At 35.5% G+C, this 26,619-nt stretch overlaps 4 protein-coding genes across 6 annotated transcripts; 1 reads left to right on the forward strand and 3 right to left on the reverse strand.

Moving 5' to 3' along the window:
* Nucleotides 1-3,795: 3,795 nt before the first annotated feature.
* LOC114522049 (myotubularin-related protein 14-like) lies at nucleotides 3,796-10,658 on the reverse strand. The gene is made up of 20 exons (XM_028542662.1): nucleotides 10,429-10,658; nucleotides 10,230-10,286; nucleotides 9,414-9,517; nucleotides 8,757-8,865; nucleotides 7,991-8,066; nucleotides 7,839-7,881; nucleotides 7,608-7,724; nucleotides 7,378-7,451; nucleotides 7,063-7,133; nucleotides 6,804-6,878; nucleotides 6,636-6,699; nucleotides 6,428-6,513; nucleotides 6,031-6,107; nucleotides 5,846-5,882; nucleotides 5,602-5,672; nucleotides 5,471-5,523; nucleotides 5,079-5,181; nucleotides 4,910-5,006; nucleotides 4,592-4,731; nucleotides 3,796-4,423 (listed from the first exon to the last, which is right to left on the reverse strand). The coding sequence occupies exons 1-20, from the start codon at nucleotides 10,522-10,524 to the stop codon at nucleotides 4,258-4,260; spliced, it is 1,716 nt and encodes a 571-aa protein (XP_028398463.1). The 5' UTR covers nucleotides 10,525-10,658; the 3' UTR covers nucleotides 3,796-4,257.
* A 101-nt stretch (nucleotides 10,659-10,759) lies between these two features.
* Nucleotides 10,760-15,052, reverse strand: LOC114522050 (centrosomal protein of 41 kDa A-like). The gene is made up of 12 exons (XM_028542663.1): nucleotides 14,933-15,052; nucleotides 14,792-14,855; nucleotides 14,285-14,332; nucleotides 14,145-14,206; nucleotides 13,945-14,008; nucleotides 13,568-13,727; nucleotides 13,253-13,440; nucleotides 12,930-12,997; nucleotides 12,676-12,790; nucleotides 12,272-12,433; nucleotides 11,419-11,475; nucleotides 10,760-11,217 (listed from the first exon to the last, which is right to left on the reverse strand). The coding sequence occupies exons 1-12, from the start codon at nucleotides 14,969-14,971 to the stop codon at nucleotides 11,117-11,119; spliced, it is 1,128 nt and encodes a 375-aa protein (XP_028398464.1). The 5' UTR covers nucleotides 14,972-15,052; the 3' UTR covers nucleotides 10,760-11,116.
* Nucleotides 15,053-15,167: 115 nt separating this feature from the next.
* Nucleotides 15,168-18,720, forward strand: LOC114522051 (mesoderm-specific transcript homolog protein-like). The gene is made up of 11 exons (XM_028542664.1): nucleotides 15,168-15,370; nucleotides 15,829-15,908; nucleotides 16,044-16,121; nucleotides 16,213-16,343; nucleotides 16,472-16,545; nucleotides 16,633-16,673; nucleotides 16,761-16,828; nucleotides 17,010-17,111; nucleotides 17,806-17,882; nucleotides 18,035-18,095; nucleotides 18,343-18,720. Exons 1-11 carry the CDS (start codon nucleotides 15,193-15,195, stop codon nucleotides 18,458-18,460), a joined length of 1,008 nt encoding a protein of 335 aa, XP_028398465.1. The 5' UTR covers nucleotides 15,168-15,192; the 3' UTR covers nucleotides 18,461-18,720.
* A 62-nt stretch (nucleotides 18,721-18,782) lies between these two features.
* Nucleotides 18,783-25,070, reverse strand: LOC114522047. 3 transcript variants are annotated; one of them, XM_028542659.1, is made up of 8 exons: nucleotides 24,930-25,070; nucleotides 22,381-22,958; nucleotides 21,610-22,055; nucleotides 21,275-21,525; nucleotides 20,691-20,953; nucleotides 20,210-20,351; nucleotides 19,920-20,055; nucleotides 18,783-19,517 (listed from the first exon to the last, which is right to left on the reverse strand). In XM_028542659.1, the coding sequence occupies exons 2-8, from the start codon at nucleotides 22,930-22,932 to the stop codon at nucleotides 19,391-19,393; spliced, it is 1,917 nt and encodes a 638-aa protein (XP_028398460.1). In that variant the 5' UTR covers nucleotides 22,933-22,958; nucleotides 24,930-25,070; the 3' UTR covers nucleotides 18,783-19,390. The 3 variants fall into 3 exon arrangements, with proteins under 3 accessions (XP_028398460.1, XP_028398461.1, XP_028398462.1); XM_028542660.1 differs by lacking the exon at nucleotides 24,930-25,070 and adding an exon at nucleotides 24,562-24,658; XM_028542661.1 differs by lacking the exon at nucleotides 24,930-25,070 and adding an exon at nucleotides 23,519-23,602.
* Between the last annotated feature and the right edge of the window lie 1,549 nt (nucleotides 25,071-26,619).

The raw sequence follows: 26,619 nt of genomic DNA on the forward strand, positions 1-26,619 counted from the left end.
GATTGTTGTGTTACTTAACCTGAGATAACCTATTTAAGGGGATTATGGGTAGAATATGTTACATAACAATATAAAAAGCATAAAAACAAAAAGGCAATAATCACCGTACACGTTGGTCAAAGAGAAATAGATCAGGAAATGAGAAATTAGCGATCTTTCAAAAAGGCAAGTGATGTTTTCCGTCTGACTAGACTATATACATATTAGCTGATCTTCTGAAAGGAGGTGGAGGGTTGTAAAGGTGGAGGGAAGGTGGCCGTCGTTCTCATGACCTTCAGGATGGACGACATCATTGCCGGGCCTAGTTGGGTAGAAAAGCTTAGGACCAGGGGCCGGTTGTTCAAAGCTGGGTTAGCGCTTACCTGGGTTGAATTTTTAAGACTTTGGAAAATTCGACTTCTATCGGTCCAGAAAATATTTATGAAACGAAAACATTCAACTTTGTAAACCAGAGAAGCGGCTTTAAAAAAGTAATGTGCAAGATTAACCTAGTATTATGGCTAACCGGCTTTTTAACAACCGGCCCATGACATTCCAAGACACAAGTTGTGTGTTCGGCACATCAAGTGATCAATCAACCTCGCAAGCAAGGCTTTTCTACCTGATAAATGCCTACTTTAATTTCCTAAGTTAGCAACCCCCGCACACACCTATAAACTACATTTCTACCACAATGACGTCATATGATGGAACTTGAAACCATATTACTTCATTTGTTTTCATATTTCCGTATGTATGCTGATTGCTGAAGGCATTTTGGTTGGATCATTGTGTCTTAAGTATTTGAAAACATAAAATCATTTTATGTATTTGCAGTATTTCGGATTTTTCCCTACAGGTACTTAAGGAACGAAACTCACTCTGTCACCGATATCAACAGCACTAAAAGAACAGCTTACGGATATAATCAACGACAACTGAACAATATCAGTGTTAATTATTCAAACTGAAATACTCATCCTTGAATACATCAAAAGGCTATCACGCAGCTTTCAACGGTAAACTACAGGCTAACCAACACGCGTAATTCGTCGAACATTCGTCGTACCTTATCAGCACACATTCACACCACAAGTCACCATGAATTTCTATCAATCTTTGGGTATTTGTGTATTTATATGCGTTATAGCCGAGTTTAATATCAAACCTGCCGAAGGTACATCCTGTGCCGCGAAGTCTAACAATTCCTGTAGCGACTGTGTCGATGTTAAGGGTAACTGTTTCTGGTGCAAAAGCACCAAAAAGTGCAGGGATTATGTGGCAAAAGACGGGAATGATCAAAAAGGCTGCCCAAGTTCTGATGTGTACTATAAACAATGTTATGTTTCGGGTAATCTCCTTATTATTATCGTGCCGTGTGTCGTCGGTGGATTGCTCATAATCATTGGATGTTGTATTTACTGCTGTTGCTGTCGTAAATGCTGTCGGAAGAAGAAAGGCTTGTTCGACAAAGAAGATAAGAAACTTAAAAAAGACAGGATGGAAAGAAAACAACTTCAAGACCACCGCAAAGCCGAGAGACAAGCACGCAACGAAGAGATACGAATGAAATATGGCCTGAAACCGGCCAGTGGCGAGTCGAGATACCAACGAATGGATCCTTGAATCAGCGAACCAAACTCATTTCAAAACTTTTCTTAACTTTTTCGGGAGATTTATAATTATAAAATATTTTACACGAATGTATGAATTTACAAGATATGTAACAAAACAGACGGGCTCGTTGATGCTTGTCCAACAACACTTTGTGTCATTTAGATGACAATAACCTTAATTCCTGCTAACAATATTATATATTTGATCAGCCCTAAGACGACAAAAGCAAGAATAGATGTCCTAGATTATGCAAGTTTCTTAAAAGACGGGAACAGGCACATGCACAGACGGATAAAACGTATTTGAAGTATATTGTAAGGCAAATGCAAAGGATGGAACACAAAATTAGGTCTAGGATAAGCTTCAATACTGCATGAATCCCACTTCTCCCTTTCGACTATATACACTTCCGCTCAAAGTAAAAGGAAAGCATATTAGGAAAAAAAACGAGGTTATTGATGAATTAAACAAATAGGCCATTTATTCGAATCCAAAAATAATTTATTTATATTATAATATCGTGTCTGTTCCACAGTCTTCTTTTCTAATGCACATCTATATAGCTACATAATGGCTTTAATGCGTACTAGAGACTTGTATAGTGTAGGTATAGAATCAAATCTAACAATAAATTATGGAATGTTTGAATTCGTGGCACTTCGTTTGGTCTCTGTGGCTGTGCTTGTTTAAACGTCAAGCTTCTTAATAATATACGTCGAATGCATAACAGGATAAAGATCTATCTCAACTGCATGATTACTTATTGTTTTAAATGCGTCGTTCAAGGGCATTTCCCAAGACATCACATAAAAAACTTCCTTACGTTCTTCCCGCTGAAGCCTATATAAATATACAATTTTTGCCGAATTTATTTTTTCCTGAGTACATGATAATCATATTTCCCTAGTTCGAAGTTTGGCATGACCAGCCTTCATGCTCCTTTATTGTCAAGGAACACGTTTGCCACACACACGAGCAAACAAACTTGTCTAAGTAAAAAAGCTCCTCTCTGCGGGTATTCATCCCCATGCCCATGGCTAAAGGTCATGCGTAGGAGTTAAAAGCTAGTTTATGTAAAAATGATATAAATCTATCTTATATTGAATGAAGTACTCTTAAAATCAAGAAAAAACTAGAATACATATGAAATCAACACATCGTGGATAATGAAATCACTTTCCTTTTGTTCAAATTATTAAATTTTCCTTTAACAAGTCACAACTTGTGGCGCTGCTGATTGTTCCAGTGTGAAGTCTAGTCTTTTGTCGTGCAAATCATGATTGTTATGTAAAGCTTTAGTTGAACAGTTGGGTAGCTATAGTTTCAAAATAATGATCGTGGGTGTCTTTGTTCTATTTAAATAAACACTTGCTTGCATATGTCAGCCGTTAAGATGCGAGCATCTGTGTATTTCATCAAATATAACACATACTGACTACAATATTACTTTGCATTCATTTGCGAGTGTTATCGTGGACGGAAAGACCAAGCCAGCGATCTCTTAAATCAAACTGTCATAAGACGTCAGGGATTATATAAACATTTTCCACCCCCACGGGCTCGGGCTCTTAATGTAATGGAAATTCATGCATCCAGACGAGAATATCGAAGTTTCATGATGGCAACCGAATTCCAATAAGAGACTAGAGAAGAGCTCGATTCAAGGACTCAATACAAGACAACTTCGCAAAGTTAGAATGCCATACGCTCTTGACATGACTGAAGATCGGACTCCACAAGAGACTCAACGTTTGAAAACAAAACGAAAGAAACTTTTCATTGCGATCGGAAAACGACAACTTTCCTAGTATAGGAAGAATCCAGGAAATTTCAGAAATACGCGGAAAACCAAAAACCTGAGAACGAGGATGAGATGATCCAAATCAAATTCAGACCCAGACCCCGAAAGCTCATTGCGGTCAAATACCTCCTATGACGTACCCACTGAGCTATATCACTGAAATAAACGCTTTATTGCAACGCTTTATAACACAATAAATGAATCGAAATCACGGCAAAAAAAAATTCATAAAAAACAGAAGGAAATGCTGTTGTTTAGAAAAACCAGGGGGGAGCATGCTCTTGTAGGGAGTTCAGATTTGATCCAGGAATTATTATATAGCTCAGTGGACGGACCCCACTATTGCAATGTAAAATACATGTTTTCATTGTCGGGTGAATCAGTAGCTTCGCTATAGCACGTCTGTGTATATAAGTTCTGCATCTCAAATAAATTGAGCAATTTAATTATAATTATGTACATTTGCTAAAAGTTTTGTAATATTACCCACATCGTGAATTTACCCGGGTGACAAATTTGGGAAATACTGAAATACATCATTCGTGCAAAACTCCTTTTTCACTAATAGTTTAGAGTTTATGGTTTTGAAACAACCTTTTCTCGAATACGCTGTATAAAGGATGTTCCAAGCATGATAGCATAAAATTGCAAGAACTTTGCTATATCATGTTTTACAAGGTTTGTATCAAGATTTGATACTGATGATTCAACTAACGAACCTTTTAGCTTGCTAACTACAACGCTTAGAAAAACAGCGTGAACATACATTGCAGTTCGCACTTTAGTTTCCTCTTTCACTGTAAAACAGTGAAAAGTCGAACTAGGGTTAACCTAATTTCAAGGGGGAATAGGATGTGTTGTCATTTTCCCCAGGGGGGCTTGAGTTGGTTAAATAATTTTGATAATGTCACGCTACTTGCTTCATTTCCACCGTCACGCATAACGTTTTTATAAATCTTTAAAAAGAGACTACGTACTGTTTCTAGTCTTATTCGTCTTACGGAATCTTCACATGCCTCCTCGCAACTAAATAGGGATGATAAAGAAACCATGTTAAATGGTATCTTTTAGGTTGTGTTTAACAGGATCGGAAGAGGTTCCACAACTGGATTATCAAATTTGAAAAGGAAAAATGAGAAGAATACGGGTTAGTAAATCCAGGAGAAAAAATTTTAGAATCAATATAAAACTCACGAGCTTAGACTACTGCCGTTTTCCTCCCAACGTTTTGCTAAACTTGGATAACCACTATCACTGCCCGCCGTACTACAAAGACTGGCTGGACGGGATATCAGTTGCCAGCTGCCTGCATTCAAGGAGTTTTTACACTGTGCCTAAATACGGGTAAATTTACGTGCAATTAAATTTCGATGAAAACTTTCCAAAGCCACATAACTATTACATGAATTTTAAACCATAACGAGAACTTAGCTAGTGAGTTAGTAAGAAACCCCAATAAATCATAATTGTAAGAACTCGTAAATCTTGCTATCATTTTGAAAGTAGACTTACTTGATTTCTGACGGAATTATTTCCTGGTACAGGTAATGGCGTAGAACCATTGTGAAGAACACTTGGTATATTCTGACTCCTTGGATCGTCTAAACTTCTAAAAAAACGCGGCCAGACAAGGTTTAAGTTGAAAAACAAAGAAGCGCTCAGCTCCAGATTCTAAAATCACCTTGAACTGTTCTCTTCATTGCGGTTCTCGTCATTTGTCTGTTGCCCAATAAAAAACTCTCTACAACATGTTGACTCCGTTAACGTGTCCCCATTTCTAAATTCTATAGAGAATGATGGAGTTATCACAAATATACATTCATTAGATGATCATGTCACCACATGCACATACTGCATGGCCCAGATTAATGTATCAGTGTGAGGCTCCCGGCCAAGAAAAGCGACTATACGTAAGTGCAGAGTAGAGCCTTATAGTCTGCGAACCCAGACCGCCAGACGTAATTTTCCACGCTCATTCCTCGCTCGAAAATTTTGAGAGAATAAGAGGCTTAGGACTGAGCAGGTTTTTTTATACTAACGTCAACATATGTGTTTCCTTTCTTCCGTGCTTACCTTCATGTGATACAGTATCGTTATTTGATCTCAATGAAGTTTCACTGCTAGATCTACAAACAAACAATATAAACTAGATTATGATTTATTTTATTATTTTTTTGACTTTGGAAACTTTCAGATCGCCATACCTATCAAGATGTGTTAATGCATAGACATCACTCATAATGTATTGAAGGAAATGAAAGCAAAAAAAGAACACCTTAAATTAAAACAAAAATATATTGTTTTTGCAGGACTTTCTCCCTAAAATTAAGTGGTGGTGATGGTTCATAGTTGTTAACTATGGTAATAGCGGTGGTTGGTTGTGAGTAGAATTAATGGTGGTGGTTCATAGGGTAGTTGTAGCCTTCTGAGAAATGATTAAACTCCAACCTCTTCATCTCGTTGCATCCGATCATTCAAATCATGCCTAAACACATATAACAATAATTGATCATGATTAACAATAATTGATCATAATTAACAATAATTGATCATAATTAACAGTAATTAAGCAGGAAAATGTTATGATGTAATATGTAAACACATCGTTTTGAAATATTTATCTGCAAGCATACCCAAATAAAAGCCAATCGTAAGCAATTGTTAAATATAGTATTTCTAAAGCATCCAATGATTGATGAATTAATCCATCCTAAGACACAAACAAAATACCGATTAATGGCAACATTTACAACGTCTATAATTCCATATACTTCTTCGAGCAGTGCATCAGAGCCTGGGTTGGGAAACTCAGGCAGATAAAATTATAAAAAAGGTGCCCTTGCAATCAAGTTTCACTTACAGTGAAACAATACAATAAAAAACTTACATTCACGATCCAACGTTTCGAAAGCTCAGTCTATAGTCGCGGCCGGATTTTGATTCCAGAACTGAATATATGAATATTCACCTCCCCCCTTTAATTATCGTTCTATAGTTACGCCACTGGCGTGAACACTGTCGTGAACCTACCGCCCATAATGACAGACGTAATAGTGAAACAAATAATGGTGTACGATCCCAGCCTGATATACAATGAACTAAAACACCATCATCGCCTGTGAAGAAAAATACAACCTTTTGATAACTACAGGAGCGTTTGAAGGAAGAGAAACAATACGAGTTTGCAAATGATATAGGTCGAAAGTCACTGTAGGAATTGCTATAAATAAACACTTACTATTTAAAATTGTTTTCAGAAGAAGTAAAAAATAATTTTGAGTCAAAGTGGCTAGATCCCATCTCTAAATAACGTGATAAAAGCAAATAATCATGTTTTATTGACACAGTCGTAAGCGAACATAAAACATTTGAATGAAATATGAAAGGTGATAGCTTGATCTTGTACCTGATATCTTTCCCAGTCACAATCTATCTCCGACTCTATTTCGGTTGGTATGTTTAAATCAGCATCAACATAATCCTAACAAAAACTCAACAATTATTGAAAGCAATGAAACTTGGCGTGAAATCGGGAATCCAGGAGCTTCACTAACTACATATAATTTCAACCACCCCATGATAACTGATAAAACCAGCTCCAGAACGCAGTGAAGTAACCGAAAATATCAAATGAAATGTTTAGCATGCATGATCACAATTCATACCTGATTCCAGTCGAAATGAATTCTGTTTAAAAGATAATCTTTAATTTTTAAAACCCTGAAGAACTCGCAACCTTTGAAAAGAGATATATTTCATTCATACAGTACAGTGAGTACACTGTATTAGTACGTACAGTATATAGCTATTCTTGGGTTTCATGTCACATCATTATTCCAGTGGGGTTCATTTCGAAATCGAGATACAGTAAATTGGAGTATGTGTTAAGGTTGACCTCCACTCAAATCACTATGAAAACAATACGTGAAACCCACCAATACAAGGAAAAGAAGTTTTTGATTTGCGTGTTTTCAATTTACCTGGGTAAGGAATACAACACAGACAAAATTCAGCATAACGATTCTCTTTGTCAACTTTTTCAGATGACGTGATTCTAAACAAATTGATGCAACATTAGACCACCAGCAGTGGCACATAAAACTACACATTCAAGTTTCACCATCCCCTGCATGTCATAATACACTATAGCCCAAATTTATTACACATGACAATGAAAAGTTTATGAAGTGCCATGAAACTGCAAACACACCTCATCCCATATTTGACTTTCTTATTTTCTAACATCAGGTCAAATATATATTTCACACGTAACGTTTTGAGAAGTTGAATATCTTGACATCGGGAATTATGAACTAAGTCCCATTCACTGAAAAAACAAAAATTATGATGAATAAAGTACTAAGACATTCCAGCATCCTGGGGATCACCAAATGACACATGATGAGTAACATCTTGCCTAGGGTTAATAATAATTACTTACCCATCATTTCCTTCACACAATGCATCATCAGGAAACACTGGAGCTGTTGCAGGTAATATAAATGTTTATAAAATCAATCAAATTAATCTAAAAACCTTTTTTAATACTTTTTTTGTTCTAAATTTTGACAGTCCTAAAATCATAGAACTTACATGAAAACAAGAAGTTGAATCCTGAACGCCCAGCTATTTCCGCAAAACTGGATAAAGTTGCTGAACGACAAACATTCTGCACATGAAAAACACATACAATTTATTAACCAAACATGAACCCTATTATGATGTCCACCATACTGTAACTATAGGTCACATAATGCAAGGTCTTGACTGTATAAAACACTGCGGTATATGATCATATCAAAATGTTAAAATTAGCAGGGTTATGGTTGTAAAGAGGGGCTGAGAACAGTAAGGAAAGGGATATTGCAAGGGAGTATGATAGAAGGGTTATGAGGATAAGGTGGAATCACTGGAATGGTGATGATAAGAAGGGTTATGATGATAAGGAGAGGCTAAAATAAAGAGGGGATTAGGATAATTAGAGAGGTGATAAACAGGTTGATATATGATAACGAGGAGGGGATAAATGATACTGAGTGAGTCATGAAAAGGAGGGGGTTAATTTTAACATTTAGGTAGGGATATCATCATGAACTAGCCATAAAGAAGCTGGGAGATAAAAATCTTAAAATGTGATAAAGAGAGAGTGGTATATAAAAGTGGAGATGATCTTTAAGAGGATCAGTTATGACAAAATATGAAGGGGTAACTTTGATGAGGAAGACCTAAATTGGTTTTTTGAAAGTTTTGAAAATTGATAGTGAATAAATATCAATATTATTAAAGCTGCGACATTCAAGAAATACCATGGATGATAAAGTTATTTCAGGCTGACTGGTGAGTTTGATTATAGACTAACCTTTCCATTGAATGAAATTACTGGTACAACAAAACGTGACCTGCATCTTGCTAATCTTGCCTTGCCAATGAGTGGTTTTAACTGAGAGATATCATTGATTTTAACAGGTCTACAAGTTAATAAAAACGAAAGTGAATTATTTCACTAAAGCAAACCTTATAGAGCTAATTGTTTATTGGTCAAAATTGCATGTAAATTGTAATGTACATAAAATTGCTGTCTATTAATGCAGGACCTTATACCAGGTGTCCCAGAAAAAAGTACTCCGGTTTGATTATTAATAGCTTCTAAACTAGCTAAGCTATTAAACTGACATAACTTTCACTAGATAGAGAGAAGACTAACTTAGATTTTGATATATTACAGTTGTATTTTACTTTAAATTTACGGAGATATCAATGTTCAAAATTGGTAGCATATTTCTGGATTTGTCTAAATTATATTGATTAACATTTGATACGGCGTTTTTTGCATAATTTAGACACATCCAGAAATATGCTACCAATTTTGAACATTGATATCTCCGTAAATTTTAAAGTAAAATACAACTGTAATATATCAAAATCTAAGTTTGTCTTCCCTCTATCTAGTGAAAGTTATGTACGGAGTACTTTTTTCGGAAACACCCAGTAGATATATAAATAGAATTTTGTGTACCTTCTATTTGCACGGAGTTCTTCACCTCTAAGTATTTCTGATTCAATAATAATTATTCTCTGAGGATAATGCCCGCACAGCTCCCCGTTACCATTTGTTAAGACCTAAAACTCAATAAAAGCATTTAAGTTGCATGATTGCTAAAGATAAAAGTTGCAGTCAACTTTTTACAAATGTTACATATATTTTTCCCAGCAGTGAAATTATGCACTGGTCAGGCCACTGGCATGTTGTTATCTCACCTGCAGCCAGGTGCATCATGACAATTTCTATATGTGGCTTGACTGTAATATCATGTGGTGGTCAGTGTTATTTTTTCTTGATGATATGGTAATTTGCTATAGTTAACATATGTTATGGATTCTTTACTATTTGCATCACATCAATGGTTTATGAAAAATTTCAGCATATATCAACAGTTATGAAAAGAAACTTCACTTTGATTGATATCTATAGCTAATGTGCTCCAAAATTGGCAACATTGATGATATAAATATACATTCAGCATGAAATAACCAGTGAACCAGCTTCCTCATAGCAAAGAGGAACTATCTATTTGACTATAATTATTCAGCAACACAATTTATTTATCTTTATATTTCATTTTATCTTTTATATCAAAACTAATATAATTGTACTGCTTGTATATTAACACTTTTAAAATTTCCCTGGGAAATATTTCTTAAAAAATCACCTTATGAACTTAAATTCAGACCTAGACACTTTATGTATATATGCCTAATAATGATTGTCTGAGACGTGTCGATCAAATCTTAGTCTGTCTGACAGCGTCAATATTAACCAGGATACACTCACCGATATGTCGTAGTCTTTCATAAACAAATCAATACAACGATCTAATATCTTTCTAGCCTGTTAAAGAGATCAAGAGAACGTCAATGAGCGAAAACTACGTACGACAAGAAATATTGAAATTGTGTCTAACTCTGTATGTTTTTAAAAATGAAACTTATCTATGGAAAATGATGGAAATATATGCTGCTGCCGCTAATACCTTCGCGTCTGAGCTACTGGCGGAGTAGGTTTGCTTGGAAAAATACGATATAAGATCGCACAGATCGCTCTCTATAATGTCCTCGTCCAAGTTCATCTGAAAAAGTTAGCTCTTTGAAAAATCAACTCGAACTGGATATATTTGTATGCATCATGATCACGGTTCACCTTCCGATTCCTCATACCTTCCGACAACCCGGATATTATATGAAGTTTTAGCACAAACTCGGAAAGAGGGATCGTGTGGTGCAAAAGGGACAGTTATTGAATTACTGGGGTTATTTGCAGTATATAACTATGTGTGTCCCCGTACGCCGCCTTTGATCACAAAATATATTTAAAACAAAATTGTTAATTGAAATAATACACGAGTAAATCTAACTTGTAAAAATGTACATGGTCTGATATACAATTCAAATTACATCATATCATATCATATGCGTTCAATATTTTGCATATGCAACAAATTATTTCTCAGATCCTTCATCAACCTCGTACCCAAGGTTGATCCTGGCTTCATACTGAGTCTTGTGAAAAAGAGGCTTGAAATCAATTCTATACATGCAACTTTCTTCGTTCTGTACATGCACACATTTCAAATAAGATGTAAGTCATGTTCCACCATAGTACATGACTTCACATATATTTTATTGACAATACCAGTTGAATTCCACAGGACCGATTCCGGCTTATTTCCACGGTTTTTTGCTGGACGTTGAAGAACTGGTTGATAATCTGCTGTTGGAGCTGACAACAGACGAACGACTTGAAACTCTTGAACTCATACGACCTATTGATTAAATGTGTTCACAAGTCCCGTCAAATATCATAATATCGTCATTTTTTAAATTAATATCGTCATTTTTTTAATATTAGAATAGATTTTTGAGTCCAATGACTAAAGCTCGTCTAAAGCTTTATAATTCTTAAGTGAAACATATTATTTACCGACGAATGAAAAAAAAACAACGCATTGTACTGTATAACTTACTGCTGTTCTCCTGCTTCAATAGTTCTTCATTTAAGCAATCCTGCATTTTCTGTAAATCTACGACACTACATTAAGGTTATATAAACACAATAGCGTCTCAAGGATAGCAGTTCATTGGTACCAGGTTGCTTATAACTGTCTGCTTATTAAACAGGGACGTAGCCAGACCTTAAAGAAGGGAGGGGAGGGAGCCGTGAGCTTAGAGTTTCAACTTGTCTTACATAACAACAACAGTCAACACTGAGTTTCAGCCCGGACTGAATAAAACAAACATACTTGAAAGACTGAGTAGATTCTTCTTAATTGAATTAATTCATTTCTAAGTAGGTATATATTTGCAACAAATTTTTTCGAAGGGGGGAGCCGCGGCTCCCAAGACTCCCCCCCTGGATACATCCCTGTTATCATAAATAATGATTGGTATTTTCCGTCATCTTGAAAGAGGGTGCAAAAACGATAAAAAATTCAATAGCGATACGGGTGACACTTGCCATGATTTTTGATTTTTTTGTGCTCTGACGTTTTAGAACAAGGTCACTTTTATGATCATCATTATTTAGACAAATGCATGCAGAAAGAAATAAGCTTTCAGATAATCATCGATGTAATTTTTTGTACTCATGAGAGTTTGTGATGCATGCTAAACGATTCATGAGAGTATGTGATGCATGCTAATTATTATTGAATGAAAGATTGTGTACTCGTGTATAACTATTAAATCGTACTTCTATTGAAAAAGCCATAAGCACTGTTTGAGTGTTCGTTTTAGTTTCAGGAGAACAAAGACAAAACGTCTCTTCTAAATTAGGAATGGACCAGGTTCCTAACGTATAAATCGCATGAAAAAGGATACGATAACGCGAAAAGAACTCCCAGTGTTGATTATCCGGTGTAAGAAATTTCGTAGGTACTTTCTTCGTAGCACGTCGTGTCGGTGGTGGTGAAGGCATGCAGGATTGTGGTAGGGTACCGGATATAAAACACTCGGGAAAACGTTTATTCAACACCTTCATACCTTTGGAATAGAACACGAGTATTTTACGTTTTCTACCAATGTTAGTTTCATCGCTTTTAAAAGTTCTAGAAAATCAGCTGCAGGGCAATGATGATCGAGAAATTCTTTTCAGTTCTTCATAGTTCTTATATATTACCGCGAGATTGACTGAGTGATGTCGGGTATAGGAAAGGCTCAACCTCCTTCCCAGGACATTTCCCTTTTTGTCAAAGGGGACAGCGGGAAAGGCTGAAAGCACTTACCTCCAGACAACATAAAAATATTATCAAAATCACGCTGAACCAACGTAGTTGCAACATTTGGAGCGTATCTTTCGTCTTCATCATAAACAATGATAATTTTACCTTCTTTGCTTTTCTGAAGTTACGTTAAGAAATTAACAGCACCGTTTTTTATTTGGAGGAAATAAAAATTGAAGTCTCTATGGAACCCTTCTTCATTTGTTATTTAGTCGTGATTGACAGACGCAAATTATTAATTTTAAAGAAAAGGATACGAAAGATGATAATTCCTCTGTGCACCAATTCATTGTCTTTGATAAATTTGCCCTATCATAATTAGTGGCTAAAATAAAGGAAAATAATACTATTTAGTTTATTGTACTGAACAAATTTAGTTCCATATATTGTACCATGCAATGCCTAGTTACATTTTTTACACACACCCACCCATCCACAACATTCTAATCACCAATATACCAGCTAGTGTATGAAACAAAATATCCAGGTAAAATCATGGGCCTCTATACTACTCAAAGGCTAGATGGTTTTGTAAACTAAACTTTTTTGTTGGTAATTAGTCTGTTCTATACTTTCATACCTCCAATAATGTGTGATTGATCAAATTCATCTGTTGCTTTTCTTATATCCAATAAAAGATAGGGTAAAGAGTGAAAATCAGGTGCCACAACAGTAGATTGAGTTGATCGTGCTGACATAAAATCAACATTGTTCTCATGTTCTTCGTCTTGGGTCTTAAGATCAAATTCTCCAACACCTCGAATTAAACTAAATTAAGGATTATATACAATTACAAAAGATTATAAATTACAAAAGGATTATATAAAAGATTAGTAGTAAAACTAAATCATCACAGAGGCAATATTTCCATATTAAAGAGATCTTATTAACATACTCCTGTAGTGTAGATCTTGATGTATCTGTACCAACAGTTGAACCTGTCTTGTGTCTAGCAGTTTCATCTGGTGGTAAGTTTAGTGGTGGTACATTTTCATTGGCACTTTCAACCCCCCTTTCCTCACTGGCTGGTGTTTCATTGTCATAGTTGATACTTACTAAAAGATAGAGCAAGTGACCATAGTGCAGAAGATAATTAGGATTTGAGTGCAAAAATAACATTGATGGTAGGGAAGTGTATTTGAATTTTCATTGAAAGTTAATGGCAACAATAAAATCCCAAAGAGGTAGGGCTTTTCGAAAAAAATCCCAAACAACATAGACAGCAGGCAGTTGTTCATTTTCTCATCCTTTAATGCTAATGTTTATTTGTACCTCCAGATGTAGAAAGGTCATCTCTTTCATTTTCCAGATAGATAACATCTGCAACTTGCAACACCTAAAAACCATAGGAATTTGATTCTTTAACAAATTACTAAAATTTATGGAATGATTATCATAATATGAGTTTTGTCTTAGAGCTAGAAGCTACATCCTCATTACAGTAATATTCTGTGTGACATTTTTTAACATACCAATTGTGCAAAAGTGTTAACTTTCATTCTTTTAAATATTTCATCATTTCTGTACTTGTAATCTTAAAATATACAGAAAAATATGAAAAAAAGAAAATTGTCTCAATCACACATATATTTTTAAAAAAGATACCACATACTTTTCTTTATCAGTTCAACCTTTTCATTATGCCTTGTAATACTGGACCCTAGAAACAGGAAACAAAATCCCATAGAAATAATAGATATCTAGGAAACAAAATCCAATAAAATAAATATAGATATCATTATTTCTATGCAAATTCCCAAACAATAATTTCAAAGAATGTAAACACTATCCTTTGACATCACTTATTTAGCTGTGTCAGCGTGTTTACGTATCAGCTGTTCCAAACTTTTAAAAAGCAGTCGCCCTCAAATAAATTATAATTAGGTGGGCCACAACATAAACCAAACAAACGATAGACAAATTGGAAATAATGGACAAACATCGCAACAAAGCCCGTGTAGAAAAACAAACACAACTTTATAGCTTCATTAAACTTATGACAGAGTTAAGCTGAGATTCATAAGGTACTCAATAAACAACACAGGTCTACAGTAAAACTGGTATGATAATGAATAACGAAATCAAATATATATTAAATTCAAATAAATTTATTAATTACCTGTATCAACCGTGTGTCTGATATGCTTATATTTCGGATTTTCTGGTATTTTTTTATTGAAGATCTAGGTGAGACGAAACGTTTTCACTTTAAGAAGTTTAAAATACAGTCGCTAAACAAGAAAAGTGATAAAAAACATACATCATCTTTCTTCTTGGGCACTCTTCGACCCATCGACATTTTGAATTCTGCTTTTGCAACAGAAATTGTTTGAACGGTTACCAAGCTCTGCCATGGAAATGACGCTGATCTCAATTAATCAACTGGAATGACAAATTTCTATCTGTGACGAGACACCGAGTTTGTACCGAGGCATTCACGATATTACGAAAACATTCCGATATTCCTACGACAACTTGTTGTAAACAAAGAAAAATACAACAAAAAATACGTGCTCGAAAATGGGTTTTCTTTTTAGCGTTTTTAAAAGGCTTGTGCTCGTTGGAATTGCAGTATTTATTGGAGTATATTTAAATTACCCTCCGCCTAAAATGTCAGATGAATTACGACTCTGGGTGCAGAGTGGGCAATTCTTTTTACATGGCCATGATGGTCAGGGTATAAAAATATTCTACAAAGGTTTGGTTTATAACTACTAAATATTCATATTAAAGTAAAAAGCCAATATCAGCAATATAAGTTTGCACAACTAGTTATATACACACTTTTGAAGTATATCAACTATATCAATATTGGATAAGTTACTTATGTTCACATATAAAGGGCACTTATAGATCAGAGCTTTCATGACTACTCACTCGTTTCCATTTATCAAATGGAGAAAATAAAAAATTGCATGTGTAAAAGGGCCTTTTAGAGAAGAAATAGCTGTTTACCAAGCCAGGCTCTTTTACCAAGCACCACCACTGAACCACCAGGCATATGCTCTCTGTAATAGTCACAGATCTCTATATAGCAGTAATAGCACCTGGATTCATTGGAGTTATGAGGCTGCTCATAAGCAACCAAATTCCCCCATCTTCAGTTATTCTTCATCACTTGTTGCAAGTACCAGAAAACCTTACCCAATAATTTAGATGTCAATGGTTATGGCCATAAAGATAAAGTCTTACTTCTCATCCATGGTTTTCCAACAAGTAGTTATGATTGGAATAAGGTACATATATACAATGACTGTAATAGTATGCTAACATCTGTCACACCTATACCTTGTTCATCTATTGGAAGGAACTCTTATTTGCACTCTCATTGGAAGGAACCTTTTGTGTTTATAATTTTCTGATTTATTAAGGTGTGGGAGCCACTAAGAGAAAAATTTGGTCGATTAATTGCAGCTGATATGCAGGGCTTTGGATTTAGTGATAAACCTGTAAGTATTATTGTAACAAAAATGCAGAGAAACTTGGTTATGATACTAATTGATGTATAAATGCTAATGTGTGAATACAATAAATCTTCAGAAAGAGACAAACTATACGGTGAAATTACAAGCTAATATGTTTGAAGATTTACTGACTTCAATGAATGTGAAAGAGGTCAACATAATAGCACATGATTTGGGACTTACTGTTGCCCTGGAGCTCCTGGCAAGGTATGTCAGTATGTGCTTCTTTGATTGAGTAATAATGAAGTGTACTAACTACTAAAATATACTTTGTTTAAAAGCATTTATGGATCATCTCCTTAACTTGTTCTAACTCTAAGTTATAACACATGCAGATATGAAGAAAGAAAGGGGAAAAAAATGAAACACGAGGGAGTCAACATAATCAGCTTGTGTTTAACTAATGGAGGTAAAAAAAATTAGAAAGTGTTATGACCTAAGAGACAGCTAGAGTTCATGATAGAACCTTAAGTCCATTAATTTAATTTTTGATTAGGTCTTTTTCCTGGTTATCATTTTCCAAGACCCATTCAGAAGGTAATTCTACATATAAATGCATTTGGTGTATTTATTTAAATTCATTTATTCTATCAATACTAAAGCCAAAAAATCAACATTTCTAAGCTGCTTCTGTACCCCTGGATTGGCTCTTTGGCCACTCGGCTTGCAAACCGCTACATTTTTGCTAAGAGGTTAGTCCAAGGAATATCCTTTTGAAATCATGCTTTTGTTTGAATTTGCCTGATTGCTATACTACGGTCTTGTTAAAAGGTTTCAAATCCAACTAAAGCTTTCTTTCAAAGGGAATATTTAAGTTGTGTGGAATCTCTATACATTGATTTGTCTCACTACAATCAGTACATGTTACCTTAGTTTCTCTGCGGTGTTTGGACCAGGCACACAACCAACCCAGGAGGAATTGAACGATCATTTTGTTGGAATACGATTCAAGGATGGAAATCTTTTGCATCCAAAGTAAGCTCTTAACAGCAATCCACGATATTAGTCACATTTTCGCTATTCCAACAAGCAACTTTCTCTGTGGCTTTTAAGGCCGCGTTCACACAGTACCGGATTCGCTCGTCACAACATCTTCGTTCGCCGTTATGAAGCAACCATGATTAGCAAATGCTTATCAATTTGATAGATAAGATTTTGTAAATCCGGGCTCGGACATTAAAATACTTCACCGTCTTTTATTAAACTTAGCATCAAATGTGGTATAACAACTGCCTAAAATAGACAAAACACTTCTCGACGTTTCGACCTGAGGGCCTTCGTCATGAGAGTTAGTGATCATTAACTTCAAAATTTGACCTGTTCCAATAAAACGGGATTCCGGTCCGGTGTGAACGGGGCCTAAGATTACTGCAGCCTGCAGGAGGGGTTACGATCCTAGCAATATTGTATATTTCGAACTCCTAAAGTTTCTATACATCCTAGGAGAATTTTGCTCTTGCGAATAAGAAATTCCGCAGTGTCATTGGATCACGTAAATTACCTTGCCCCAGTGGAAAAACAAAAAGTGCAAAAACCCCATAATATACCGTAGCAGTACAGGCAAAAAATTTGGTCTGTACGCCTGATACCAACCCTGCCGAATGGGTTAACACCCCCCCCCCGTCACCTCGAACGCTTATGAAATCCAGTATATTGGTATATCGTTTAGCATTCTAGGTTATATTAAAGAGAGACAAATATATCAGGACAGATGGGTTGGTAGTCTTCAAAAAACTGTTATTCCAGGTAATGCCTGGAAACATTCATTTTTTATAAACGACGCAAACACATTGTATTGGCTCGTACCTATAGTACTGGTAGAAGAACTTTACAAAGTTTATTTTAAAAATGTTTCAAGACCGAATAAAAGGGTAAAGATCACATATTTGTGTTTTTAGTCCATTTCATTTATGGTCCAGCAGATCCCGTCAATCCTCCGGTGTTTGCAAAAAGATTCAAGTACGTGAATGTAATAAATATGAGTTTAAAACGTCGACGTTTGTTTTAATTGTAATTTACGGAACTAGCTCTGTTAGAGGGTAAAAATCACGTGTAGAAAATGTCTTTAGACTTTTGATCAACATTTTAATGTTTTATATATTCTACTTTCTGTTTTTTATTTTGACTCGTCCTACGCCGCAGAATCTATTGTTCATATATAATATTTTTTATGCCATCCAACAGGATTCAATCTTTTATTTTCCAGAGAAGTGATACCTCAGCATGGCATAACAGTCTTGGAAGAAAACATTGGTCACTATCCTCATTTGGAAGACCCAAGTCAATTTATGTCGGCCTATAACAAGTTCCTATACTCGTTCTAAGCTGGTCATAATAAGAAACATCAGCGAGCGTTGCACGCAGCAAGGTTTTGCGGAATGGTGCCCTGGGTTATATCAAATAAACTTTGAAGGGAACTGTTAAATCAATCTTTTCCCAATGGGCGAAAACAAAGGAATGATTTACTGAATAGTTATCTTAGGCTGTCAAATTCTATCAGGATTTTCAATCAACCGTATAATTTCTGAAAACAAAGCTATTTAATAACATGAATCAATAGTTAGGATGAAAATATATTACATTTAATAATAAATTTATCATAATTCATTTTGTATCTAATCTGGTAAAGATAATTTGTGTTTTTATAATAGCCTAATATATTTACCTAATAATAGCCTAATATATTTACCATAATACCAACTTTAAAATATTCTTCCGTAAAATGTGAACACTGAGTTAGATTAAATTTTAAAACGTGTCTATAATTATTTCCTAACTAGAGCAAATAATCAACGAGTGAGAGTTTGTGGATAATCATGTATAACTAGGAACAACTCACTATAGCAAGTGATAGACAACGAATAGAAATCAAAAGGTAAAGTTATTTTCACTATAGTTTAAATGCAGTATTCCGCTATTCGGTGTAAAAAAGGAAATACGTATATAACTTAGGAAGCGAAGTTATTCTACCCATAATTAGGGAAAGTTTTAAGAAACCGGCTGCAGTCTTGCTGTCCTCAGAACTGAAGGTTGGTTTAATGTTTTGACCATGCACCAGTATATTTTTCCAGGGTACAACAACGTTGAACTGGAGAAAAAAACTTACTTTCTTCTCAGCCAAGTCTCTTCATAGTGAATTCCTCGAAATCATCTTTCATAGTGAATTCCTCGAAATCTTTCTAAATGCAATCTTTCCACTGGTATGAATTTCTTCGTGATATTTTTCATATTTTCATGTCGCATGTTATTCTGTGCTAGCAAACAGCAGATGCATAGGGTCGTTTTTCTTTATCTGCAAATATTTGCTGTTTCAGTTTGATTAATACAGCTACAGAATTTGGCGTGTTAATCTTGTACCCAAATAATGATGTCGTCGTTCCGCTAAAAAAACAATTATTGCTTTTAGACGAGTTATATCACAAAATCAAAACGAGGAAAGGATTTGCAATAAAACGTCTAGATACGAGGCTGAATTGGAACAACACCCCCCTCCCCATGCAGTCTTAATATTTTACACTGTGACCAACGCAATGCAATGATTTTTTTAGTTCAGGAGCTGGTTGTATAATAAAACTCCTTAACTATGTTTTGCATAGTTAAATCCTAGTTAACTCAGAAATACACAAATCTGGTTGGCCAATTCTGTCCTAACTACAGTTAAAAGTTAACTAGTCTTATAGAACTGGGCCAACTGGCCCCAGATAGATAGATAGAGAGAGTCGCAGTTTCGCAAAGTTAACAGAAACTAGTAAAGCTTTCGTAATTAGAATGGCGAAGACCTACCAATTAATGAAATCAGATGCAGCTCGTTGACAGGGATTATTGCTGGAACCAAGTTCTTCATAAGACTTCACATTCATACAGTTATTTAGACAACTCAACAATTCCTTCTTTCTTTGCGATTGTAATTGTTTAAAATCTGGTAAGGAAAAAAACACGTCAGTCAAGGAGTGAGTTGGAACGAGCAACCAAGTAGAACTGCGATAGTGGCACGTTTAAGAATAAGCCACGTGTTGCAATTATTAGAAATCGTTTTTAAGATTCGTAGCCTGAAGACTTCAAAGTCACGTTACCTGGTTTAGGGTTACACTCGGAATAAATTCTGGAACAACGCAATGCAACAGAAGATGGCTGCTCTTTCTCGTGACCTTCAATTATGGAAACTTTTTCTGCAATTTCTTTAGCACAGCACGCGATGATATGTTCACCTCGAACCTATAGGCAGAAGAAAACATTGAAGCTATTAATTAGGTCGCGGGGTAGAAAATTGATCCGGAGCTGGAACTAGCCAGTGAACACGAAAAAATATCGAGTGCGTTTACTGGCTTCTTAGGTCCTGGTCCAGTACGCAAGCAGATGGATAGTCTAGTTCCAGCTTTGATTCTATCATCTACTTTCTTCCCAAAGCCACAGATTACCAAAGCACTCTCTTCTCAAGTTTTGGAGTATTTGCGTGCATGTGCCATGTGGTGAACCTAGGATCTTGGCCAGATGAGCAGTGCTCCCTATAAAATCACCATTCTCACTAGTTACAGTAAAGATAAACGAACGTACCACAACAGAATTTTCGATGAAGTCATCGACCAACATTTGACTTTGTAGTTTTAGACTCTTGGTTGCTGTTGTTATTCCTCTGTCAGCAAGCGTTTGAGTAATCTCTTTCTTTCTGCCATCCCAACCATTCGCCGTAGTAATAATGACTCGAGCGACATCTACTGCTTTTCTCAGTTGAAATCGCGCGCCTTTGTTCTCCAAGTGAGCAACACCTTTGTAAATGAAATCTTGCGAGCATTGACTCAACATTGGATCTTTGTCTCCTGAAGTTAGAAAGGTATTCATTTTGTTCACAATTACAGGCATTTGTAAAAAAATTCACACATCCCCGAACACTATTACATAGTACATATGATATGTAAATGAATTTTTACATACACCAATACACAACATCTCCGTAGCTTAGTAGTGAGAACAGCACTAACAAACCACGCACAGTCGCACAATCAGTTAAAAAATCGAAGGAAGTGCACAACTAAATGATAGATTATCTATCTCCTTATGATTTCTATGGGATTGACTTTGCCAGGTCCCATATGAAGATATATATACTACCAATGCAATAAGAAAACAAAGCCTCTTACCATAAAAAATATCTGGCCAGCTACTTTTTCTTTCGTCCAATTCCTTCTGTAACTTACACATCCTATCATGTCTGTTCATCAACTCCTGGGCAGACTTCTCTTCTATGTCATATGGGCCTGATTCAAGGTATAGCAAGCCATGTTTACTGTAATGGGCAATATCTTCTTTAAATTTCTCTTGTATTGAACTCATTCTCTTCATTGCTTCAGCAGGAGTAATATGGGGGCATTTTGTTCCATGGGGAGCAAGTCTAAAATAATCAGTTAAAAGATTAAAATAAATCATAAGAAGAGTTATATTCACAGGTGTCAGAACATCCATGTCACACTGTTACCTGTAATCAACTCTGGCTTGGCATCCTTTGCATCTACCAGACCGAACTTTGATTTCGTCCACAAGTGTTTTATATCTCGTTTCTTGTCTGTTCTTGCAAGAGATCAACCACTTGGCTGCATCATCTGCATTCTGCTGCAGTATATCTGGATGAGTAGGGGGGTTACCAACATAAGGCATGCAACGGGAATCCACAACTGAGATAGCCTCATAAGAACTACCTTGTCGATACAGAGCAGAAACAACTTGACTTTCTCTAAATACCAATGAACACTGCTTGTCAGATTCACGCTTCTCTTTTTGTTGCTTCCTATCCTCTAATCTCTGTTTCAAACCATCTTTACCACCGTACTTTGCCCGAGCTATGGTTGTGAGATCAGAGACAAGGAACTCATAGGATTCACTATCAATGATTCTTAAATCTTTATCTGTTAAGCTGAATTGCTCCTATAACAGAAAAAATAATAATATAAATATCTTTAAACAGCATGAGGATTATTTTACAAGCACCCAACATTTTTCAACAAGTTTGCATAATAAAATCAAATATATAATGTACATAGTGGGACTACAAATGGACTTTATTATCATGACCAGACTACCTAAAGAATACCTAAAATCACAGGGGAAAGCCAGCCAATCTCCATTTATTGAGTTATTTACGTGACTATGGTAGTCAAATCTGAGTACTACAATATAGCTAAATTACAACTATAGATAGACATAAATCAAATTTGCAAAATACTAAAAAAAAAATAAAGTCATTGCCTACCTTTGCATGACATTTGCGACGATAAAATAAGGAATGACAAGTCTCACATAATGTAACATCAACATGCATATCAATACGTTGGGAGCCATTTCTGTAACATACGACACACCTCCATCTTGAGAACAACCAATTTCTGATGGCAGATATCTTATAGCGTTTTTTACTGATACAAAGTTCCACTGCATTGTCATAGTTATATATTGAGTCAGACCGTAGAGGTTTTGGAACACACAAAATGGTTGGTTGACGTTCAAGATTTAGTCGGCTACAAAGTGGCTTCCACATTTCATTACAATACCCATACAAAGTTTTACATGTTGCTCCAAGACATGCTAATGAGGGTGCATCAAGGAAGGAAAGAATATTTGTCAACATTTCCACTGGTAATAAGCCAATTAATGGACCCATATCATTAGCATATTCAAAAGCATTCATTTGTTCTTTGACATATGACCGAGTACAATATCTCTGGCAGCTTTCACTTCTCCTGACATTTTTTTGTGGACAGCTTTCACTCTTTTTGACAGTCTTTTGCTTTTTAAAAGATGCCATTGAAGAATGGGAATTCAACAGATGACCTGAAATGAATTAAACTGTTATATTTCATTCTTGATTAAAGAGGCATTTTCTACAAGAGAGTGCCCTCCAACATTGTTGGGTTCCCATTCGACCAATTGTCCATAACCAGGTAATTCAAGTAGTCATTGGAGGGTTGCTGATCAGATATAAATAGGTAAAACTATCTGAGGAAGAGAACATCAGGGACTTGGTATCTTAAGCCTGACATCAAAGTTGTCATTGTGTTCCTAAGTTAGTGTGAACAGCTACTATTTATATATAAAACAAATCATGTCAATTACTTAGTTTGCCTAATTCACTAGTTGCCTAAAGAAGTTACACAGTAAGAAAAGCATAACTTCTTCACTCAAAGGAAAATTGTCAGATTATTATAGCTAAATCCAATCACATATAATTTACTAAAATACATACTAATACAATGTATTTAATCATTCAATTTTGGGCAAAGGCCAAAGTTTATATCAAACTTGTTTAGTTAATGAACAGCCAGGAATTGACAGTAAAATCTCTGATATGAAGCTATTCTGATAGCACGCACGCACGCACGAAGCTCTACTACCTTATTTGACCATTTTAAAATCTTTTTCCAGCCCTTTTACTTTTAAACGTTCTTCAACCATTGATTTGAACTGACAAAAGCTGGTGACAATTTAGCGATACGTGTAGTTTAAAAGTCTTTAATATTCTATTACTATTCATATGCAAATTTTTGGATGGTGTATAACTAGTAAAGTTTTATCTAAATGCAAAACAAATCATTAACAAACAAAGAAAAATTTATGAAAGGCACTTCCTTATGCGAGACCGAAAAGCTAAAATGGACGAAAAAGCCTACTAGATAGGAAGAGTTTTATCGGTAGACTAGAGACATGCTATAGCAAGTATATATGCTTAACCTGATCAAACGTCTGCGGGTATTCACTGACAATTATTGATAAGTAGACCCTGAAACAATCAACTTGAAACAGACTAAAACTTGAACTAAACAAACAGCATCTTTAAAGTATCCATTTAAGGACACGCACTATTTTTTGAATTATCTACGGTACATGCAAGTCAAAACTGCAAAGGCAACATTCTAACAAAAATTGATAGAACAATTCGGGATCCTTGTGTTTAATAACCTGAATTCCCTTTCGAATTTCGGCAGTCAAAAGCGAATAAAAATAGTTGAGACCTAATGCGATTTCCTGTGATAACAAGTCGTCACAAACACAGCTAAACATTCCTTTTCCCAGCAATGCAAAAGTGTTAAAATACACGAGAAGACTTTAAATATGACACATACAGGGCCCAATGCAACTCAGTTATAATTAGACCGAAAATTATATGTGTATATATATACCTACAATATAATATCAAATTGAGACCTTACTTTATTAAAGGACGCAAACGTTGTTTTTTTACAACATGGAAAACCTAAGAATTTGCCCACATACGCCAGCGGTTTGAAATTCAATCATTTACAAGGATAAGCTATATTGACTAATGTTTACATTTTTCGCCAAATTATAAGTAAGCACGAAAGTTAGTGAAACATTTCGAGAACAAGAAACACACATCTAGCTACGCAATACTAAACATAAAACACATAGAATATACCTGGAAAACATACAAATCGAATTTATCGCCGCATCTCTGGGGAATACGCGTTTCGTCTTCGCACTGCACTTGACAGCACAGCAGCGGTAGTTAAGCTTCGAGTGTGATGTATCAGAATATTCATAACTTCTAGTGTAATTATTCCATGTGGAAAAATGAATTATGGATGGTAGAAAACCAAAGAGTTTGTAAACACTTTCGTGTAATAACAGGGGATGAAAAAACGCAATGAAAATCCTCAGAAATGCGGAGAATTTGGCCGAACTTCAGCGCTGAAATATAAGACCTTGCGATAACACACCAACTTTGCAGAACTGCCGCGAAAGCCCGCGAAGGAATCCAATACAAATACATAAATTCTAACTTACCTACAGCTTCAAAAGCACCAAATGAGCAAACCCAACTAGCTTCTTCTCGTTGAAACAGTTGCCAGGCTGAAAATCGATCTTTTCTATGGTTTAATCCGCTCGGAGTGATGCGATGTTATGATTTGATTGATTTCATGACTTTTCCCGGCGGCAGAAATACCCTGCGCTTGTCTGTCATGGCAATTAAAATTGGCCAATTAGAACGCGGTATTTTTGCAAACGACCAATCAGAGGCGTGACCGGCTTTTGTTTAAAAATGGGTTTACATTTCAATTCACGTGCCATCACAAGGTATTAAATAAGGAAAGTATAGCAGTATAAATTATCAGCTTTTGACACAATGACAAGCCACACACAAAGGCAACCGATGCTGCATATGTGAAGTGTTACTTCATGGATACGTCCACGTCTTTTCATGCCATAACATGTTTTTATTGAAGGGGTAGAGTATTTTTAGAAATGGTTTATCACACGCATCGCCTGGACACATTGCAACAACATAGCGTTAATAAAGTGACACAAGAGTTAAATTATCTACCAGTTAATATAGAAACACGAGATCAATTTGCTTTTGAGTGATCGATAAAGACGATAAACCTCAGATATTATCAGCATAAAGCTTTTTTTTCGTTTTTGCATAATCCCCAATCGTCATCATTGATATCGATTGGTTTCTTAAATTGTTCCTGCCGCACAAAATATTTGCAAGGATTTTCAAGTTTAAAACTTTTCATAGCACCTAGTCTTAGCACCAGGCAAAGCAGCCCAAACTGAAAGGGTCTAATAACTGTTTCAACTAATACCTACTATCAAATTTAGCCCACCTAGGGCTAGGCTAGTTAACTCAGATTATCGCGCCTCATACTTCAAGTAATAAATGGACTGTCAAAAGCAAAGCAGAACGAAAGTTACGAAATAACGCAGCATTCCGATACTTCTCTTTACAAATAATGCTAAAAATGCTAATTGTTTCTAATTTGTGAGATTAGGCTTTGTAAGACTATTGTCGGCCTTCAAATAACCTAATAATTTCATTTAATTATAGCTGTGTGTTATCTTATCAGAGCAACGTCAAGATGGTAAGAAAGACATTGCAAAGACCTGAAGATTTGAACTCCGCATTTACCTTTGGCAGATAATTAAACGAAATAACGGAGTTCTGCCGACAAACTGTAAAAACTCAAGTCCTACGATTAAATGAAAGCTTAGCATACGAGTTGCATTCTTATCACAACTTGATTCAAAATTTAAACCTAGTTTGACAATTCAAATCAGATTTTTAACTAAGTTTAACTAAATACCACACCTGTACAGGAAAAAACCCGTCCCTAAACAGAGTAGCTCATTGGGCAAACATTTTCAATATTTACGTACGTATCTTTCAACTAAACCAAACAAATGGTGTTTAGCAAAGTAATGTTTTCTTGGCTTGAGAAAATAAAGGGCCTCGCGCCAGCCAATAAAAAATAGATATGCCTTGAAAACAGTAAGGTGTACTATTTTAGTGCGAGTGGAACCTTTAGTAAAAGCTTTTAAACTACTAAAAGACGGATTACATGTATGGATAAAGACGTCGAAAATGTATACGGATTATATGTATGGAAAAGTTTGTCAAAACCATTGATTTTTACACAACTAAAATATCACCAGGACTATATTTATAATTTGCGTAAATTCGTCCAGACAGGGT

This window comes from Dendronephthya gigantea, unplaced genomic scaffold (genome assembly GCF_004324835.1).
Source record: "Dendronephthya gigantea isolate DGI-Jeju-01 unplaced genomic scaffold, DenGig_1.0 000021F, whole genome shotgun sequence".
NCBI lineage: Eukaryota > Metazoa > Cnidaria > Anthozoa > Malacalcyonacea > Nephtheidae > Dendronephthya > Dendronephthya gigantea.

Excerpts from the sequence above, each read along its gene's own strand:
- LOC114522049 (XM_028542662.1), bottom strand. The coding sequence starts at position 10,524 with ATGAACTTGGACGAGGACATTATAGAGAGCGATCTGTGCGATCTTATA. Across the intron at positions 7,725-7,838 it reads TTGTGTGAAGGAAATGATGG|TGAATGGGACTTAGTTCATA; the intron begins GTAAGTAATTAT and ends TTGTTTTTTCAG. Across the intron at positions 4,732-4,909 it reads ATAATTCCGTCAGAAATCAA|GCACAGTGTAAAAACTCCTT; the intron begins GTAAGTCTACTT and ends ACCCGTATTTAG.
- LOC114522050 (XM_028542663.1), bottom strand. The coding sequence starts at position 14,971 with ATGTCGATGGGTCGAAGAGTGCCCAAGAAGAAAGATGAT. Across the intron at positions 12,791-12,929 it reads CAGAGGAATTATCATCTTTC|AAAAGCAAAGAAGGTAAAAT; the intron begins GTATCCTTTTCT and ends ACGTAACTTCAG. Across the intron at positions 12,434-12,675 it reads TATTTTTATGTTGTCTGGAG|GTATGAAGGTGTTGAATAAA; the intron begins GTAAGTGCTTTC and ends TCTATTCCAAAG.
- LOC114522051 (XM_028542664.1), top strand. The coding sequence starts at position 15,193 with ATGGGTTTTCTTTTTAGCGTTTTTAAAAGGCTTGTGCTCGTTGGAATT. Across the intron at positions 16,122-16,212 it reads TTGGATTTAGTGATAAACCT|AAAGAGACAAACTATACGGT; the intron begins GTAAGTATTATT and ends ATAAATCTTCAG. Across the intron at positions 16,674-16,760 it reads TTCCAAGACCCATTCAGAAG|CTGCTTCTGTACCCCTGGAT; the intron begins GTAATTCTACAT and ends AACATTTCTAAG.
- LOC114522047 (XM_028542659.1), bottom strand. The coding sequence starts at position 22,932 with ATGGCATCTTTTAAAAAGCAAAAGACTGTCAAAAAGAGTGAAAGCTGT. Across the intron at positions 21,526-21,609 it reads CAAGCCAGAGTTGATTACAG|ACTTGCTCCCCATGGAACAA; the intron begins GTAACAGTGTGA and ends TGATTATTTTAG. Across the intron at positions 20,954-21,274 it reads CTGGCCAGATATTTTTTATG|GAGACAAAGATCCAATGTTG; the intron begins GTAAGAGGCTTT and ends TTCTAACTTCAG.